At 41.6% G+C, this 20,022-nt stretch overlaps 1 protein-coding gene across 2 annotated transcripts in view; it reads right to left on the reverse strand.

Annotated features, from left to right (window-relative positions):
• The window catches only part of MDN1 (midasin AAA ATPase 1), a 943,760-nt gene that overhangs the window by 534,226 nt on the left and 389,512 nt on the right, over window positions 1-20,022 (reverse strand). For both annotated transcript variants that reach the window (XM_033936734.1, XM_033936735.1), the window contains exons 35-38: window positions 15,957-16,154; window positions 14,059-14,267; window positions 11,866-11,988; window positions 781-978 (exon numbers count right to left, since the gene is read on the reverse strand). In XM_033936734.1, coding sequence (XP_033792625.1) covers window positions 781-978; window positions 11,866-11,988; window positions 14,059-14,267; window positions 15,957-16,154 — 728 coding nt within the window. The remainder of the gene's footprint in view (window positions 1-780; window positions 979-11,865; window positions 11,989-14,058; window positions 14,268-15,956; window positions 16,155-20,022) is intronic.

The raw sequence follows: 20,022 nt of genomic DNA on the forward strand, positions 1-20,022 counted from the left end.
CACATGGCTCTCTAAACTATAATCAGTGCCGGTACTGGTGGCAAGGCGTACAGTTGAGGCTCCTCTAAAGTCAGAAAACCACCTGGGGAGGTGGGAGAAATGTGGGGAGGGACTCAACCTGTCCGAGTGTGACAATCCTAAAGTTGGTAGGACCCACGAGAGGGTCCCCCAAGCTCAGTCTGGACAGCAAAAGGGACAAGAAAGATTCACCAACCAGATCCAACAGGCCTTAACAAATCTCAGCACAGACTGCAAACAGACCACTCCACCTGCTGGAGACTGAGAAAAGACTGAGTGTAAGAGGGACTGTAAAGCCTACTTGTACTGTAGCGAAAAGTAAATGTCTCAGTCTCCACCTATTGGCAAAGGAGCGTAAACCCATCTGTTTCTGTGCTGGTCTGGAGGGACACTAAAGAATAAACTGGTTCATATTGTCTCCAGTTAACTGAAAGAGAAGCTGATCTCTGGTTCTATTTGAAAGCAATATAAAAGCAATCCTCTCCCCATAAAATATGATTCTTTCACCCACTTGCTGTCTGCTCTTTAAAATAAATTTACAAAAGTTAAAGACTTCTTTAAGATTGGCTGTTGCCTTCTGATCTACATCTATTTTCTTCTAGTTTATCAGATGGAAAAGACAGCACTAAACTCTGAAAATCTTCAGGACCTGACAAGGACAGATAAGGTGTGAGTTTAGGAGGAGACAGAATAGTTCAAAATGCATTTGCTATTATGAGCCTCAGAGGAAGCGGTCAAGGGGAAGAAACAAACATCACTTGCCTGTGTAAATCTGTTTAAGAAAGATCTTGGAAGTCCCTTCCTTCCACCTCCTTGTCGGTAAGGATTCTGGCATCCAAAGATTTTTGTCTTCTCATGTTGTACTTGGAAAGTCATGCCCAATTCAGGGATAGAAACCTCTGCTCTATGGTCAAAGCAAGCATTCAGCCCCTCCAACACTGACTGTGAAGCTAGGTTCAGCTGGTACATTAAAACAAAACGTTTCATTATTATTGTCATTTTCACAGACAAGTTAAACCAGTAAAAGTTCCCACATTTCAACAGCATAAAATATACAGTGCCTTGGAAAATATATTCACACCCTTGTATACTTTTTCACATTCTGGAGTCTAAAAACAGAATTCAAAATGCAATGCACTGAAGAACCAGACTGTTTTCATTGACCTACACAATATGCTTACCACTGTGAACACAAATAAAATTAAAGAAATATTCAACAATTAAGAAATTTTTTTTAATGGATTTCACGAGTCCTCACGATTCTTGATCCAATACCTAGGGGAAGTCCCTTCAGAAATGCTAACTACTATGAGTGTTTAAACTTTGCCTAGTGGGATAGTGCAGATTTTGCCCAAACCAAGAACAAAAGAAACTGCAGACAAGCGTTCAAGATGCAGGCTATGTTTATTATATCAATTATTATTTATGGTTAATGTTACCACCTTTCTACAAAACATTCTTCTTGGCTCCAGCTTTTTCAAGTTGGCTAAGGATAGTCTGTCAAATGCAGCCTTCATGTTTTGCCATAGATTTTCTATTTAATTCAGATCTGTGCTTAAAGGACAATCACTTTCTTTTAGCTGAGTCACTACTTTGCTTTTATGTGATTATTGCCTTGTTTAAAGCTGAATTTTCTCCCTAATCACAAGTCTATAAAGACATCCAGGCTTTCCTGTATGATCTTTGCACCATCCATCTTTATAAATCCTCCTTTTACCGCTGGCCACAAATGCATCCTCACAACATAATGTAATGTAATGTAATGTAATTTATTTCTTATATACCGCTACATCAGTTAGGTTCTAAGCCGTTTGAAGAAAATATACATTAAGATTATAAATGAGAAGTAAGAAGGTACTTAAAAAATTCCCTTACTGTCCCAAAGGCTCACAATCTAACTAAAGTACCTGGAAATTAATAAAGAAGAGAAAATAAAGATGGTTGAAAAAAGAAAAATTCTATGTGAACTTATAGGATGGAAATTAAACTGATGGTGTCACTACAATGTTTTACTGTTGGATGGTGCTAGGTGTTGCGTTTCTTGTATGCCATATACTGCTTAGCACCGAGACCAAAATGTTCCACTTTGGTTTCATCAGAGAAAAGAAACTTCTCCCCCATGCACACAGAGTTCCTTACATGTTCCTTTGCAAATGGTACATTTCAGAGCAAATGGCTTTGCTTATTCATTCCTTCTCATTAGCCTCCTGTACAGATCATGGCTTTGGAGCAATTTTGAAATTGCTTAACAGCCAACATTTTCCCCCGTGTCACCCAGAGACTTCTGTAATTCTATAAAGTAATACTAGACCTCTCTCAGCAGTTTTCGTAGCTCATGCATTCGTTCATTTTATTTTTTACAAAATTTATACCTCACCCTACTAGCTTCATAAAGTTGCCCAGAGAAGCTTACAAATGTAAAAATATCCAACTCTGAAAGGACAGCATGATCAAGGCAGCATCTTGTAGATACATAAGTATTTTTACTTTACGATAGACCTCACAGTGTCTTAAAGGATATTAAAACACTGAAATGTTTTTATATCCTTGCCCCAATCTGCAGCTTTGAATAGCTAGCAGAAAGGCAAGCGCAAAAAGGAGAAATTAGGCTCTTACCTGCTAATTTTCTTTCTTTTTGTCTCTCCAGACCGGTACAGCCTTCACTGATGGGTAATACCTCACTATGACCAAGAGGTGGAGACTGAGACCAAACTTTTGGTTGTAGTACTTAATAGCTTTCTCACCCATTATCTAATAGTCTGGCAAATAGCCAAGCAGAACTATGAAAAGTTAATTATAAACCGTAACAACACTCCGAACAGGAGTAACAACTAATATATAGGAACGCTGTTAGAAAATGCATAGAACAGGCCCCTGCAGCAATATGTCCCCATAGCTCGCCAGCTGAGCCATAGCCACTGTTCTTTGATCTCCCTGGCCCTAGAAAAATATTAGAACACACAGAAAATGCAAAATATTCACGCGAAAAACCTGCAAGAACAAACAAACAGACAGGGTGGGGTGCTGTACCGGTCTGGAGAGTCTAAAAGAAAGAAAATTAGCAGATAAGAACCTAATTTCTCCTTCTTTAGCACCTCTCCAGACCAGTACAGATTCACTAAGGGGATGTACCAAAGCACTACCTATCACGGGTGGGACCCCTGAAGGGCCAACACCAGAACAGGCTCATCGAACACCGTGTCCCGACGTGCCTGAACGTTCACATGGTAATGGCGAACAAAGGAATACAAAGACGACAAAATCACAGCTATACAGATATCCACTGGAGGCTCAAGAGAAGACTCAGACCAAGAAGATGCCTGACCCCAAGTGGAATGAGCCTTGAGAAATTCTGGAACAGACTTCTTCTGAAGAAAATCCGCCTCTGCTCTGAAGAGCCCTCCCAACTTCCCAAAACCGGAAGAACTACAAACTTATTGACATGAAAAGGCGAAACCACCTTTGGCAGAAAAGAAGGAACAAGCCACAACACAACACGTTTCCTAGAAAATTCCAGGAAGGGAGGTCTACAAGAAAAAGCCTACATACGCATCTCGTAGAAGTAATAGCTACTAAAAGACTGCTTTAACAGTAAGGTCCTTCAACGAGCAGGAACTTAAGGGCTCAAAATGAGGGCGCATAAGCACGGACAGGACCAGATTTAGATCCTAAGACAGAACCGAAGGCCATACCGGAGGATGAAGCAATTTGGCTGCCCTCAAAAAGCAAACCACATCCGGTAGAGATGTCAAGCGCCGACCCTGCAGCAACTCACGAAAAGCAGACAAGGCCACAAGCTGAACCCAGAGAGAAAACCAGGCCAAGCCCCTGTCCAGGCCATCCTGCAAGAACTCCAAGATGTTAGGCGAAGAGGTGCGAAAGGACAACACTCCACGCTCAGAACATCACTCCTCAAAAATACACCAAACGCGCACGTAAGCCCAAGAAGTGGAAAGCCTCTGGGACATCAAAAGAGTGGAGATCACTTTATCCAAATAACCTGTCTTACCTAGGCATTCCCTTTCAAGAGCCAAATCATAAGACAAAAGGGATCCAGATCGAACAATGGAATGGGACCCTGAGTCAGAAGGTTGGGCGAGAGGGGCAGAGGAATTGGATCTGCCACTAGAAGACAAACTAGATCCATGTACTACAGGCACCGGGGCCAGTCCGGAGTCACCAGGATAACGAGGCTGGGGTGACAAGCAATGCAAAGAACTCTGCTCATCTTCGGCCATGGAGGAAAAACGTACAGGAGGCCCTCAGTTGACCAAGGCTGTACCAGAGCATCCCCAGCCCCTTGGCCTAAACATCCCTGCGCCAGCTGAGGCAGTGGGGCGCTTTGGCATTGACAATCGTGGCCATAAATTCCATGAGTGGCTGACCCCCAAGTCTGCACTATGAACTCGAAGGCCACGGGACTGAGACGCCACTCTCTGGGATCCACACGCGACAACTGAGAAGTCTGCCTGAATATTCTACACTCTAGTTATATGGGAAGCCGAGATATCCAGAAGATGAGACTCTGTCCAGGCCATGAGCAGAGCTGCCTCCTGCACCACCAGACAATTCCTGGTTCTCCCCTGAAGAATGACATAGACCACTGCCATTTCATTGTCCGAGAGAACCCAAACAGACTTGCCTGTCAACAAGGTCTGGAACGCAAGCAACGTCAGACAGATGGCTCTGGTCTCCAGAACATTGATCGACCAAGATGTCTCCTCTGGGGACCAGCTGCCTTTTGCAGAGTGACTGAGACACAGCTCCCAGCCGAGGAGACTGGCGTCCGTGAGAAGCACTGTCCACTGGGGCTGATCCAGACTCACTCCCTGCACCAGATTGGAAGACTGTAGCTACCAAAGGAGACTGCGATGCACTAACCCTCGAAGAGAAACTGGGGGAGTCCAAATTGTGCCTCTGGGGCAACCACCTCTGAAGAGCCTACTGAAGCAAACGCATGTGAGTCCGAGTCTAGCTCACCATGTCCAGGTAAGCTGCCATCGACCCCAAGACCTGGAGAAAATCTTGTGTTTGAGGACACCGGGAAGCCATCAGAAGATGAAGCTGCAACTGCAACTTGTTCACTCGGGCCTCTGGGAGGAAGACCTTTCCCAAGGTGTCGTCAAAAAGAACCCCAAGGTACTCCAAGTGCTGAGATGAGACCAACCAGCTCTTGTTCAGGTTGACCACCCAACTCAGCAACTGCAGGAATTCCACCATGCAAGCTGTAACCTGGGAGTTCTCCTGAAAAGACTTTGTTCGGATCAACCATTCGTCCAGATAGGGGTGAACCAGAATGCCCTCCTTGCGCAAGGCCGCCACCATGACAAGAATCTTGGTGAACGTCTGCAGAGCCGTGGCCAGACCAAAATGAAGCACACAAAACTGAAAGTGGTGTCCCAAGATCGCAAAACAAAGGAACCGCTGATGGGAGGCCCGAATCGGACCATGCAAGTAGGCCTCCGTCAGATCAAGAAAAGTCAGGACTTCCCCTGGCTGAACTGCCAGAATGACAGATCTCAGGGTTTCCATGTGAAAAGATGGAACCCGGAAAGCCCTGTTGACTCCCTTGAGATCTAGGATGGGCCAAAAAGTCCCCTCTTTCTTGGTCACTACGAAGTAAATGGAATACCTGCTGGTGCAACACTCCTGAGGGGGCACAGGAATGACCGCTTTGAAATCTAGCGATCTTCTTCCATGCCACCTGACAAGGAGAAGCGAGAAAGCGATCTGGCAATGAAAGGGCAAACTCCAGAGTATAGCCGTCCCAAATCACCTCCAGGATCCACTGATCCATCGTGATCACTGCCCATATCTGGTAAAAGTCTCAAAACTGTGTGCCCACCAGAACCAGAGGAGGCGCCGACAAGAAGTCATTGGGCAGGACGGGCAGTGGGGAACCCCCCCAAAAGAACTACATGCACTGAAAGAAATGGTCCCGGAAGACCCACAGGCTGGATAGGAAATGGTCCTTCGACCATGGCAGTACCTGTGGAATTCACGCACAACCCCGAGAAGCGACAGCTCGCGCAAGTGGGCATGCCCGGTCTTCAGGAAGACGACGCACCTTAAGAGTCTGTGAGGGTCTGAACTAACTTGTCCAAATCCTTACTAAACAAGACCCCTGAAAGGGAAATTTTGTCAGCTTAGCCTCAGATGCCACATGTGCTGACCAAGCCCGGAGCCACAGGGTACGAGCGGCCACCCCAAGGGCCATGGACTTAGTTGACACTCTCAAGAGATCATACATGGCATTAGAGAGATAAGAAACACCCATCTGAAATTTGGCTACTTCTGGCTCCAAGGACCAGTCATCAGACTCAAAGTCATGAACAAGCTCGGCCCACCAAAAACAAGCCTGAGTGATCAGACCTCCCCACATCGCCACTTGGACCACAAGGGCAGACATATCAACATTTTGTTTAACGAGGGACTCCAACTTACGCTCCTCAGAGTCCCTCAAAACAGAGCCACCCTCAACAGGCACCGCATGCCACTTCACGATGGCCGAGAACACTGTGTCCACCACAGGCGTCTTCAAAGTGTCCCTATCCCCCTCCGGGGATAAAACAAAATGGTGCCTTTGGCACTGCCACTGTGCAAGCACAATATCCTGAAAATCCTGCTGCATAAGAAAAGAGCGGGATGCAGAGTGGATCTCTCGAAGCAAGGGACCCACCACAAGTGGGGGCTCCTCCTCATCTGCCTTGAAACGCAACACTGAGGAGACCTGAAGAATCAGTTCTTGGAGATATTCCCACTAAAAAATGTGCACCATGGATGCATCTTCTCCAGCAGACGGAACAGCAAAGCTGCTGCTAACGGCATCCGTCCTCCCAAGAGGATCCTGGATGTATCTCAAAGTGTTCAGGTCATCATCCATAAAAACTGCTCCTCAGTACCATAATCATCATCTCAAGCGACCCTCGGCCGTTTGGATGAAACTGGCGTAGAAGGAGACCAAATCGGAATGGACGTCAAGGGGAACCCCTCCCCCTCCTCGGGGTAGAAGCAGAACCCCGGCTGCATGAAGGTAAGCCTTACACAAGGCTAAAACAAAATCAGGGGGCAAAAATCCCCTGGCGGCCCAATGGAACTCACTGCCAAAGCAGAGAACCCAGCAGAAACCTGTCCCTGTCTCTTCAATACAGGGGGGAAAGTCACCTCAGGCAGCAGACAAGATGAGCAGAACCCGCCAAAATCAGAGCCCCTGAGGCCTGTAGCTGCTGAGGGCCTGAAGCACCCCAGCCGCTAAAGAAGGCAAACCAGCAGCAGCTGTAAGGGAGTCCCCCAGCACCTTCTGTGGTAAGAGAATCCTTTTTACCCTGACCATCAGCGGCTGGGGAAATCTCTGCATGGGCGGCGAGGGAAGCCCAAGTTTCCCCGCTGTCAGCAGCCGGAAAGTGAGGCACTCGTGAAGGGGATCCCTGGATGCTGGCACCCAATGATGACGAGGTTTCCCCTTCGCGGCGGCCTACACACTGCGTGTATAGGCCGGCTGCAGCTGTTTCAAGGCTGAAGCACAATGAGCACTTTTTCCCTTTAAAAGTGCTCATTCACAATATGCGACCTAGCCGAAATAAAAGTGCCGGTTAACAATAAAAAAGCAGTAACAGACAAGGGAAGGCTCGCTTCAGACCAGTACTGCCTCAGAATTTTCAGAACAGACTCTACTGGCTCTCAAAACTATATGCCTTGCCGGTATCGGTGGCAGGGCTTACAGCTGAGGCATCTTTACAAAATTTTGGGGAGGTGAAGGAACGGGGGGAGGGACTCAGCTCGTGACCCATCGAGTTTGACCCCCCCCCTCGAGGTCAGATGGACTCCCAAACAGGGCCCCTCCAAGCTCAGTCTGGCACCAGAACGAGGACAAGGAGCACTAAACAAATTCCAATAGCCTTAACAAGGGGAGACTGACACAGGTCACCTAACCACCTGCTGGAGACTGCTTGGCTATTCGGCAGACAGTTAGTGGGATGGACAGCTATTAAGTACTACAACCAAAGGTTTGTTCTCAGTCTCCACCTGCTGGCCATAGTGAGGTATTACCAATCAGTGAAAGCTGTACTGGTCTGGAGAGGTGACAAAGAAGATATAGTTGGTGATAACACATGGTTGGCAAAAGATTAAGCATCAATTTAAGAGCTGCATAATACAAAGAAAGGCTGTGCGCTGGTACATGATGTGAGATTTTGCTTCATTGCAAAATCCTAAGTAAATAAATGGTAAAGGAAGCTATTAGCTATATTCCGCCCCAATGCAGAGATAAATTTCAGGTGAGCACATGAAAATTTTAGCACCAGGTTAGAAGCAACACTGTAGGGTTGGCTCATCCCCTGCATCAGGGCAAAATAATCTAAAGTCCCCCTGACCCCCATACCTCCCTTCAAAATAACTGATGGGATCCCCCTCTTCCACTCACCTACTCTCAATTATTATTCCCATAATCTCACTGACTCAAGAGACAGAACAATTCATCTCATCTGTCCTTACTAAGGTAGAACAATGGACTTTGCAATTTAAATTAAAACTGAATTTGGATAAAACTAAGTTCTTTTTGACAAGATCTAATAACAAGATCACGAATACCTCTGAGATTAAATGGGTCAGACCACCCAATTAATTCTAGCATCAAAATTCTCTTTGATAAATTTCTCTGCCTCCACTTCTGCCTTAATGTACTTCTAAAACACTTCCAGGAAAAATTTGATTAATCATACCATGCCTCTGTAAACTGCTCTGAACTGTTTGTGGTATTGCAAGTTAATAATAATAACAACTTAAAAAGCCCCAGTGTCTAGTGCCACCCCTCCGTCCCTCTAAAACCAATTTTACTAAAAAAGAAAGATGTCTAGTCACACCCTCCAGATTCCTTTACCTGGGATGTACAGGGTGAGAAACCAGTCTGTTATATAAAGGGAATTTTTGACATATTTAGCAGAAGGACACAGTACTACTCGAAAGGGTCCAGAGAAGAGTGACTAAAATGGTTAAGGGGCTGGAGGAGTTGTCATACAGTGAGAGATTTGAGAAACTGGGCCTCTTCTCCCTTGAAAAGAGAAGACTGAGAGGGAACATGATTAAAACCTTCAAGATAATGAAGGGAATAGACTTAGTAGATAAAGACAGGTTGTTCACCCTCTCTAAGGTAGGGAGAATGAGAAGGCACTCTCTAAAGTTAAAGGGGATAGATTCTGTACAAACTTAAGGAAGTTCTTTTTCACCCAGAGAGTGGTGGAAAACTGGAACGCTCTTCCGGAGGCTGTCGTAGGAGAAAAACCCTCCATGGATTCAAGACAAAGTTAGACAAGTTCCTGCGGAACTGGAACGTACGCAGGTAGGGCTGGTCTCGGTTAGGGCGCTGGTCTTTGACCTAGGGGCCGTCGCGGGAGCGGATTACTGGGCACGATGGACCACTGGTCTGACCCAGCAGCCGCAATTTTTATGTTCTTATGTTCTAGGCTGATGGAGATTGCTGGTGGCTATATATATAGTATCTATTTTATTTTTAAATGTCACCCTTAATTTTATTTTTAAATATCATCCTTCTTGCCAGTGCAAAAAGCACTCACTAATTCAGGCATGGACTGGAAGGGTGACATTTCACGATGAGCTGTGGATTACAGCTATGTGTTTAAATGCAATAACTGTATATTTCTTACTGCATACTATTGGGGGTTTCCCCTGTTAATTGTGCAGTAGAACTGGCGCTGAGCTGTTTCTATCATTATCTTTTTGTATCATCCCCTTAGATTTCTTTCAGTAGCTCTCTACTAATCATCTTTAAACCATTGTTCAATTTAATTTTGATACTTCTTTCAGGAATATTCAGATAACTATACTACTGGATACTACAGTATTAAATTATTATGAGCCCTGTTTATAAAAGATTTTGAAAAGAACCAATTTGAATTTATGATGAGGAATGTGAAGATTTGTGCCATGAAGACTTAATTTCTTATTCTCAGAGGCAGCGGAATAGAGTATGTCACACCAGTATGTTGCCCAACATATAGTATCAGTCAAATACACAAAAATAGGGCCAAAAAATCTCTCTAAATAGTCGAGAGTAGAGTGATTAAAAGAGATATCTGAAAGCAATATGAAATAATCACTCAGGTATTCATAGATACATTCTTTCAACTCTATACAACTGTTAATGAGATTTATGCTCAGAGATACACGCTACGAGGAGAATCTCAAATAAGCTGATACATGCTAGACACGTTTAGTTGTTAGAGTTTATAACGGCCATGCGCTTTGAAATTTTTCAAACTCTTCATTGGTCCCCGAGGCAGGAGCGAAACGTGTCACGTCGGAACCTGCAAGCTAGAAGATAAGTTTGCTGTTCAGACCTTTAATATCATGTTTACACGTTTAGATAGTGTACAATAGTAAAGCTTTGAGCACCTTCGTTAAGTTTTTATAACAGTGACAAATTTTACAACTAGTTTTTGGAAATGCGATGATTATGATTGACTAATTATTCTAGAGATCAGATATCTTAACACATTGATAATAGTAATATAGGGTTAGGGTGGGAAATATAGATATTAATATGAAAGAAAAATGGAAAAACAATTAATAGGGGAAGGGATGAATATCTATGATATGAATTTGTACATACATATATATTTTATTATACATTTTATAATATGTGATTCATGTATTGAAAGAATGAAAATTCTATAAATAAAAAGTTAAAAAAAAAAAAAAAAAAAAAGGAAATGCGATGATTGGGCGGTGAGGTGGTAGTGTTGGGGTTCACCCCTGTTATCACCTTCATATCTGAGCATAAATCTCATTAACAGTTGTATAGAGTTGAAAGAATGTATCTACGAATACCTGAGTGATTATTTCATATTGCTTTCAGCATTAGAGAATTTGAAGCCAAAACCAGAGATTGGTCTGTCTTGCCTCCTCCAATTTTTCTTTTAGACAAAGCAAAGAGCATGTTATGCAAATCGGTGACACAAACTCCCACTTTAGTACATTCTGAACTTTTTTTTTTTTTTGATAATGTGAAAAATATATAAGGATCTATAGATTTAGCAAGTATAACTTGCATTGTAACCTTGTACCGATATTATGTACGTTTAACATGTAACCCGTTCTGTGCTCTTTGGGGACAATGGGATAGAAAACAAATTAAATAAACAAATAAATAAATATTATATAACCTTTTAGTGTCATCTGCAAATTTAATCACCTCATGGAATAAATCCCAACACCCCCAAATACACAATGCCGGGACCTACCTGGAAGTCATATTCTGTTGGTCCTTGGCAGAACAATACCTTTCTGTTCCCTCCAAGGCCTCAGCTAAAATATAAACTAGCTGCCATGCCAGTAGTCTCACATAAGAAAAGAACAGTACCATGAGACTACTGTTAGAGGGGAATGGCAGCTATTTTTGATTGTAGCTGAGGGACAGGTGGGAAAAGAGGACGACTGCTCATACCCAGGACCATTAACTTACAAACGACAACCCCCACATAGTTCCAGGAAAAGGAGTGGGTGGTCTTAGGGGAGAACTGAAATCAGGGGTGGAAGGAAAATGTATAAGAAATCTGGGGGGAGGGGGGTATACATTGCAGCAGCAGTGCTATGTTTATTCCTTTTGGAACTGGTCCCCAGTGGCTGACAGTGCAGGTGGCCACGCTTTCTGAACTGCAGGTAGCGCGGTTGCGGTACAGTAACAATCTACTCCAAGCATGGCCCTTGCATTCACTGCACAGACTTTGCTGTTACAATTGAAGTATATGCAAAATCTTACCACACTTTAGTAGAAGAGGCCCTCAATGTCATTTATTCTTCTATCCTTAAGTTTGACTAACCATTTCTCACCTCATCTAAAACTATCCAGTGTCCGGCCTTTAATGCCACAAGGAGTGGTCCATCACGCCAGGCAAACTCTCCTCCTCTTCCTCCTTCCACAGGTAGATCTGTCCCAAACAAATCTGTTATATCCTTCATGTGGAGAGAAAATAGGCAACATAATACAAAGATGATTTTAGAATTAGTAGACCTCCGTGTGTCCAACTTGCAGGCTCGGATCATATTTATAAACTATTTTATCTACATTTTAACTAAGTCAAGTATGTGCAGGTTATGTCCATCAACCAGCAGGTGGAGATAGCAAATACAGAATTGTGCTGTATTCTTTAAAAGCTGTGTGAAGCTCCAACAATTCACTATTTTTTCATGACAGCAGCTCCTGGATTAGTTTCATAGGCTGGCTCCTAGTTCAATTAACTGGCTCCCAGCTGAGCAAGGGGATATCCCTAGAAGTCCTTCCCTCCACCACCATCTCCAACAGCTGTTCTCATCCTTTCAGAAAAAAACCCAGGTTTTCTAAGGAAAACAATTAGCCTGTCACTTTTAAGTGCCTCTATAGCGGGTCTAAGCCACTGGGGTTCAAGTCAGCAGTGGTAAATCTGACTTCTGTCTATATTCTCTGTGTACTTACATCAGCACTTCATTTGCTCTGCTTAAAAATACTTCAGTGGGAACTCCCAACATTCTGTCTCAGCAGCTTTGCTGGAGAACACTTTCTCTTCATAGCACTGCTTTTCAATGTGTTTTTAATGGCAGCCCCTGCCAAATCAATTAAAAGGTGTTCCCATTATGGGGCTCTGTTCCTTCTCATGAAAATGCAGCTTTTGTTGGTTAGCCTCAGGACAATTAGGCACTTTAGTCAGTCCAGGGAAGGCACTAGAGTAAGGGGCGGGGGTGTTCACCTACTACCTCTGTTCAGGAGCCAGTATCTCGTTCACAGTCTGCCTATGATTCTCTGCTGTAAACCATTGGAATGTTGGCCTTTTGGGATCTTTGGCAGACTGTTTTGCAGACTATCCCACTGCTTTTGGAGGCTTAGAATTGCTCGTTAGATCAAACCTTTTGATTAATGAGTACCATTGCTGTTTGGAGGTGTCAGAATGGCTACGGTGGTGATGGCTCCCCCAAAGATGATCTGAGGGTTCAAAATGCTCTTGTCTGAACATGATTTAGGAGCATCAGGAGTGTGCAAAGCCAAACCAGCACTGGAGTCCAGCAGGGACATCTGAGATAAGTGTTGTCGTTCCTTGATGATTCAAACTGTATTTACAGGTTTTTGTGTCATTGATGGTGGTTTCTGATGGGGTTTGGATAAATGATTAGAATTCTGAATCCAAGATGTGGATCTAAAACACCTGGAGTTATAAGAGATCCTATGATCTGGCCCATCTGTTCTATGATGTCCTATCTTTCCTTAGTTTTCTTGGTCATACCCTTTTTTGTGAAGTTATAATTTATCAGAGTACAACTTGCTTTGATGCAATTGTAGATATATGTGTGGAGAAATTTTTTTGAAATATTTTTTGAGATATCACGTGATGTTACCCCCCTTTTCCTTTGTTTTCAAAAAGTGTGGGTAATACTTTTTTAAGAACTTTTCAAGTTCAACAACTGCCAGAAGGTAGTCTCTTGTACATTTTTCTTCCTTTGTCAAAGTTAGGTCATCTTTGTCGCACAACTCTACATTGGGAACTAAGATTATAACAACAGTTTATTGTTGCATGTTCAGACATTCCAATGCTTATCTAAATTCTGAACCGTTGGAGCTGTACACAGGTCTTACAAAGCACAGCACTATTCTGTATTCTCTTATCTCCTGGTCGATAGACCTAACCTTCAAGTTCTGGACTAACCTAGAGAAAAGAAAATTCAGTAAATCATAAATTTCTCTTTACGTGCAATAGAATCTAAAACATTACTAGCCACATAATGCCAAGGCTTAATTACGTTCGCAGTAAGTAAGCCCAGGCTAGCTCCAGTGGTCCATATAAAAACAATTAACAGACAATATTCCCTTCTCCTTACCATCTATCAAATCTTCGTTACCCTTCCAAACTGAATTAAATTTGTGTTTAAACAAGTTTAAACATTCCACAGTAGAACTGGAACAGGGTTAAGAGAAATTTGTTAAAATGTGAAAAAAAGTCTAAATATTTCCATTGAATGAAACAGAAAAATTAATTAGTAGCATGATCATCATACCGTTTGCTCAGAGAGATTGATACGAATAAGATGATTTCCTGAAGCCTTTGCTAAAGCTGCCACCAAGCTAGTTTTACCCACACCCGGTGACCCTTCCAAGAGAATGGGTTTGTTGAGTTTCAAGGCTCGTAGGAGCCTCTGTGCATTTATGGCAGTGGTTCCTGCACTGAATGTATAATCTGTAAGGTTATTCTTTCCAAAAACAGGCCCTGAGGGGAAAAATAAAAATAAAATTACAAGCTTCTGTCTTCCTAGATCTTTTTCTTTTTAGTCACCTACATTTTTTATAGGGACAGAAAATATTCTGTTTCAATATTCAACTGAAATTGTTAGGAACTTCTTGTCCCCCTTCCAATGTTGAGGCAGCAGTGTCCTTTGATCTAAATGGGTGTCTCAGTAACAAGTCATTAGTTTCTAGTAACCAAAAGGTGTACTCTGTAAGAATCAAGCTAGTGACTACTGTAGTTCCAATTTTATGTCAAGGTATGCTCATCTCAACACATACAATCACAAATGATTGGCACCAAGAGACATTTTTACCAAAGGCAACCCAAAAAGAGCACAACAGTGAACATGAAAGGTGACCTTTCATAACAGATTAGGTGCACAAGAGCAAAATGGTATTAGAGAATAATAATAATTTTATTCTGTATATACCGCCGAACCAAAAATGGTTCTAGGTGGATTACAACAAATAAGCACTAGTCATGGATTGCAGTAATTACATGCTACACAAACTGTGAAGACAGTGCCACCGCACTCAAACTAAAACAGTTAGAAGTTTTCTCTTTGCCAGCTCAAAATATTTGGTAAAAAATATAACACTATATGCCCTGAGAGGATAACGTCATTCCCTCTGTGATTCAAAGATTGGAATACACCTAGAAAAGGCTGGCTGCACCCTTCCTAATAGTACTTTAATCTCTCCCTCCTGAAACCTACTGAGGGTCTGTATGCTCTATGGAAGCTCCTGAAGAAGTTCTACAAAATGGTAGGACTGAAAATACCAGCTTCTTTACCATTTCTAGTCTTCCTCTCAAGAAGCTAGAGCATCAGAATGTAGAGAGGAGAGAAACTGAATGACAAGTTGAGAAAAATGTGCCAAAAATTCAAGGAGGAATTCTGAAAACTAGGAGTACAACCTTTATACTGTATCCTAGATTCTTTGAAAGAAGAATCTGAGAGTTCATGTACAAACCTCTGTTCAATTTGCACATTACCCCTCCCAAAAATTTATTTAATTAGAAAAATTTATATACCGCCTGGAGTCTCAGCGGTTTCCATGTAACATACATAATAATAAACATGAATTATAGAGTTGACAAATACACACATCTTAAAACAGTAACTCTATACAGTGTTCCCCTGTGAATTTGCGGCTTGCGAATCACGGAATCACTAATGTGCAGTATTCTCCAACCGCCTCCTCCTGTACTAAATTCAGGCTTACCCAATCAGGAGCTGCGTGTCAAAGCAGCTCCTCCTGATTGGTGTAGCCTGAGTTTAGCAACAGGAAGAGGTGGTTGGAGCAAACCGCGAGTGATTTTGCACCCACCGGCGCCCCAGCTGCCCTCTCCTGCCTCAGCGCCCCAGCTGCCCTGTCCTGCTTATAAAAACCATATTCGTGGCTTTTCAAAATTTGCAGTGGTTCCAGTAATGGAACCCCCACAAATTTCAGGGGGAATACTGTACACTCAAATTTAAAAAAAAAAATATATATATATATATATATATATAAACCTGCAAAGGAATCCAACAGGTATGTAAGGAACATCTTCCTGAGAAACCTTTTGGAAAACTACTTAACAAATACATCACACATACCACCTCTAAATTAAATTTCCATTTCTCCATCAACACTAAAGGAAATTAAAGATATGCCAATTAAATCATCTTGCCTCTAGGGATATAGAACGGATGAATTCCAAACCAGCTTTCCACCCAAATAAGTTTTCTTTCCTTGGTTGGATCATAAATCCTTAGCTCATCTTGTATCTCTTTCCTAAAAGTGATGATCTTGGAGAGTCTCTCTGACAAGAAACTCAGACATGCCTTTCGAGCCAAGAAAGCAACATCAGCAGAAGAGGAAGTTGTACCTACATGAAAAACACAGAAATTACAAATACTGATATTACATTCGTTCTTTATCCTATAATGTAGAAAGAAAAAACAATATGACCCATGACTGTTTTGAATAGAGATCAATTTCTCCACCTTTCAAAACATTCATCCCACAACCACATCATAATAGTATACTATGTGTGCACAATGCTTTAAGAATGAAGGTCATATTGTTTACCCTGTTAAATTCAGGACACATCTATGTTTACAAAAATGTTATCAGCCTCCATGAAGCACAGCACAAATTAAACTGAATTGGTTTAAGTGCCCACGCCTAATTCCCAGAGATATATGCATAAATTAGTATGCTGTAATTTATGTATATAAAATGTGAATACTTCTCATGTTCTGCCCAGAATAGAGAATGACATGGTTACAGAATTCATCACCGTTCCTGTCCCTGCGGATAACTGTGGGAAACCATCCCCATGTCATTCTTTAAGGAGAGAGGGAAGAATCGGAGTATGAATGGGCACAACCGCTGACCCTCAAGCTTTGCATTAAAGAATGCTGGTGTAGAAGGACTGAGGTTGAGATAGACACTAAAGAATGGCACAGGATGGTTTCCTGCGGTTATCCGCAGGGATGGGAACGGTGATGAATTCCATCACCGTATCATTCTCTAGTCTAGACTCTGCCTATGTGTATGCCTACCTTTCTGAGAGGAGAGAAAGAAGGAAGAGGACATTCACTTTCTGAGAGAAGAGAAATAGAAGACATATCTCTGGGTAAGTGTACATTATTTTGCTCTGAGCTTTGTTAGATTTGGGGAGAAAAGCTAAATTGTAGGTTCCCTTATATAGACAGTTTAGATCTTAAAAGAACAAGCTTTACTTCGCTAGTCTCCATAGAATAATAACCTTTTATAGTTCTACAGTTTTTAAGCTTGAACTTTCTGCTTAGTCCCCATTCTCTCTCGCCCTCCCCTAGCTCATTTCCTTTTTTATAGTCTTAATTCATAGCAAATTATTCTAATTAGGACAACAGGAGAACTCTTTATTACATATTCTTACTATATTTCATTACCTAAGAATCAAACACTAAATAAAGCATAGAATATAATCTTAAGGCTCTCCTTAACAGGGGTTGCCATCCAACACATAACCAATAATTGGTTATACATTTTGGTGGAATACATTATGTCATATATTTAAAATGGAACGAGCAATAGCAATACAAAGAGGGACATATACTAAATTTATAAAAATATGGGGGCCATTGACAAAATATTGTAGTGAATAGTCATCACTTCTTCTTTTCTTTTTCTTCTTTTGGCACACCAAAGGGGGGAGGATGTTGGGTACAATTTTACATAATATGTTATAATATATTCTATAATATGTGTATATTCTGATTGAAAATATGATGAAGGTTGGGGGTAGGGGGGTAAACGTATCACTAGATTTTTATGTAGTAGATATCAAAGTGCTATTGTGTAATAACTTGTTGAAATATATTATTTTGTGCACTTATTGTCAAATTTGAAAATGAATAAAGAAGGGAAAAAAAAAAGGTTCTCCTCCAAGTCTTATTCCTAGTAGCTTAATAAGGTTTAATTAATTAATTAATCAACTCAATAATTAGATGCAGACAGTAGTCTAGCAGCAAAAGAGATACTATCCAATCTTTTACACTGTGTCACATGTATGATTGTCACATGTATGAATGTCACTGAGTGTCACATGTATAATTTTGCTCACTTCAAAAAAACTCCTAGCTTTCAGAGAATGAGTATATCCCCTTGAGGCTAGAGCAGAAGACTTGGAGGAGCAGAGGGAGACAGAGAAGTACATAGAGGAGACCTACAGGGATGTTGTAGAGAAGTCCCATCCCCAGCCCTTGAGCTGCCTTGGAGGAAAGAGGTCTCCTAAAAGGAGAGCATCACTCTGGTGAAGTAGGAAATAATCCTGTAGCCAGGATCTGCCCCCACCAGGGGATGCAATATCTTCTCACACCGAGGATATCTTTCCAGGGCCTTCTGCTCAGGACAGCTGTCGTAGTTGGTGATTTGATCATTAGGGCATGTAGATAGCTAGGTGACTGGTGGGCACAAGGATTGCCTGGTCACTTGCCTGCCTAGTGTGAAGATGGCAGACCTCACATATCACAGATAAGATTTTAGATAGTGCTGGGGAGGAGCTAACTGTCTTGGTACATGTAGGTACCAATGACATAGGAAAATGTGGGAGGGAGATTCTGGAAGCCAAATTTAAGCTCTTAGGTGGAAAGGTGAAATCCAGATCCTCAAGGATAGTATTTAAGAAATGCTCCCTGTTCCACACGCAGGATCCAAGAATCAGGCAGAACTCTGAAGTCTCAATGCAAGGTTGAGACGATGATGCAGGGATGAAGAATTTAGATTTGTTAGTAATTTTAATTTTTGGTGGGCAAATTTATGCTTAACTTATAGATTTGAAAAAATGAATGCAGATATAATGGGTCATATTAAGAGATTTAAGTTAATCTGGGGCCCTTTGATATCTTTTATGGATGCGTTGTTTTTTAATTTTTTTTAAAAAATATCTTTATTAGCAATTGCAAACGGAACATACGTGGGGTTTTCCCTTTGATCCTGTTGGTATATTGCACACACACCCAGGGGGAGGGAGGGTGGGAGAGAGATATTTATGTCATGGTTTTATTCTCTTGCAAGGTATTGATTGGGGGGGGGGGGGTTATCACGCTATGGGGATTTTGATTGATTATAAATGCATATATGAATAATGCTGTTTGTGTAGATACTGTACTGCATTTTTGTTAACTTGAAAAAATTAATAAAAGATTTAAACAGATTTGTTAGAACTGAGCAACCTTCTGGGAAAGGGGGAGCTTGTTCCGAAAGGATGGATTCCACCTTAACAGTGATGAAACCCGGCTGTTGGCACTAACATTTAAATGCCTTTTGGAAGTTAATTTGGTCCCAAATTAATTCATTGTTAGAAAATCATGTTTCCCTTTCATATGATACTATATTATTTGGTACATCAATGAGATTTAAAAGCCCAATTTCTGCAAATAATAATAAACTTCTATTGATATTGACAGGGGTTTTCAGCAGATTACAGGAAATTGAAAAGATTACACTAAACTAAATTATACTTTTTGGTGGAATTCAGTATGCCATATTTATAAAATGGAAAGGGTGCTTGCTATGCAACAAGGAAATTATCATAAGTTTAAAAAGATTTGGGGGCCATTGATTATTTATTCTAATGATCAGACATCTTAAACACCTTAGTATTGGATAAGATATGAGTGGGTGGGATTATGAATGATAATAATTGTTAATTATTAATATATGGGTGGGTGGGGTGGGATTCTTTTATATTTATATATTTGGAGGAATATAAATAAGATTGTCAAGTGATTAGTTAAAAATATTTCTGATTGATTATTATACACTTGTAATATTTGAAAATGAATAAAGATTTATAAAAAAAAAAAAAAAAAAAAAAAAAAGGAGATAGAGCAGCTTATAAACTGAGATTTGGGGGTGGGGGAGAGAGGAGTAGACAGTTGCCCAGAAACAGATAGTTCGGTGTGGACTCCCTAAACAGAATATTTAGGGAGTCCAGTAGAAAGGTTTGCCAGGAGTGTTTAAGAGGAAGGCAGAGTAAAAGACTCAAATTTTCCTGAAAAAACACAATCTGAAGTGTCTGTATACAAAAGCTAGAAGCCTAAAAAATAAAATAAGAGAGTTAAGAGTATATAGCACTGAATGATGAGGTAGATATAATAGGCATCTCAGAGCCCTGGTGGAAGGAGGACAAACAATGGGACACTGTATTACCTGGGTACAAATTATATTGCAAGGACAGAGTAGATCAAATTGGAGGGGGGAGG

The sequence above is a fragment of the Geotrypetes seraphini genome, chromosome 3 (genome assembly GCF_902459505.1).
Source record: "Geotrypetes seraphini chromosome 3, aGeoSer1.1, whole genome shotgun sequence".
Taxonomy (NCBI): Eukaryota; Metazoa; Chordata; class Amphibia; order Gymnophiona; family Dermophiidae; genus Geotrypetes; species Geotrypetes seraphini.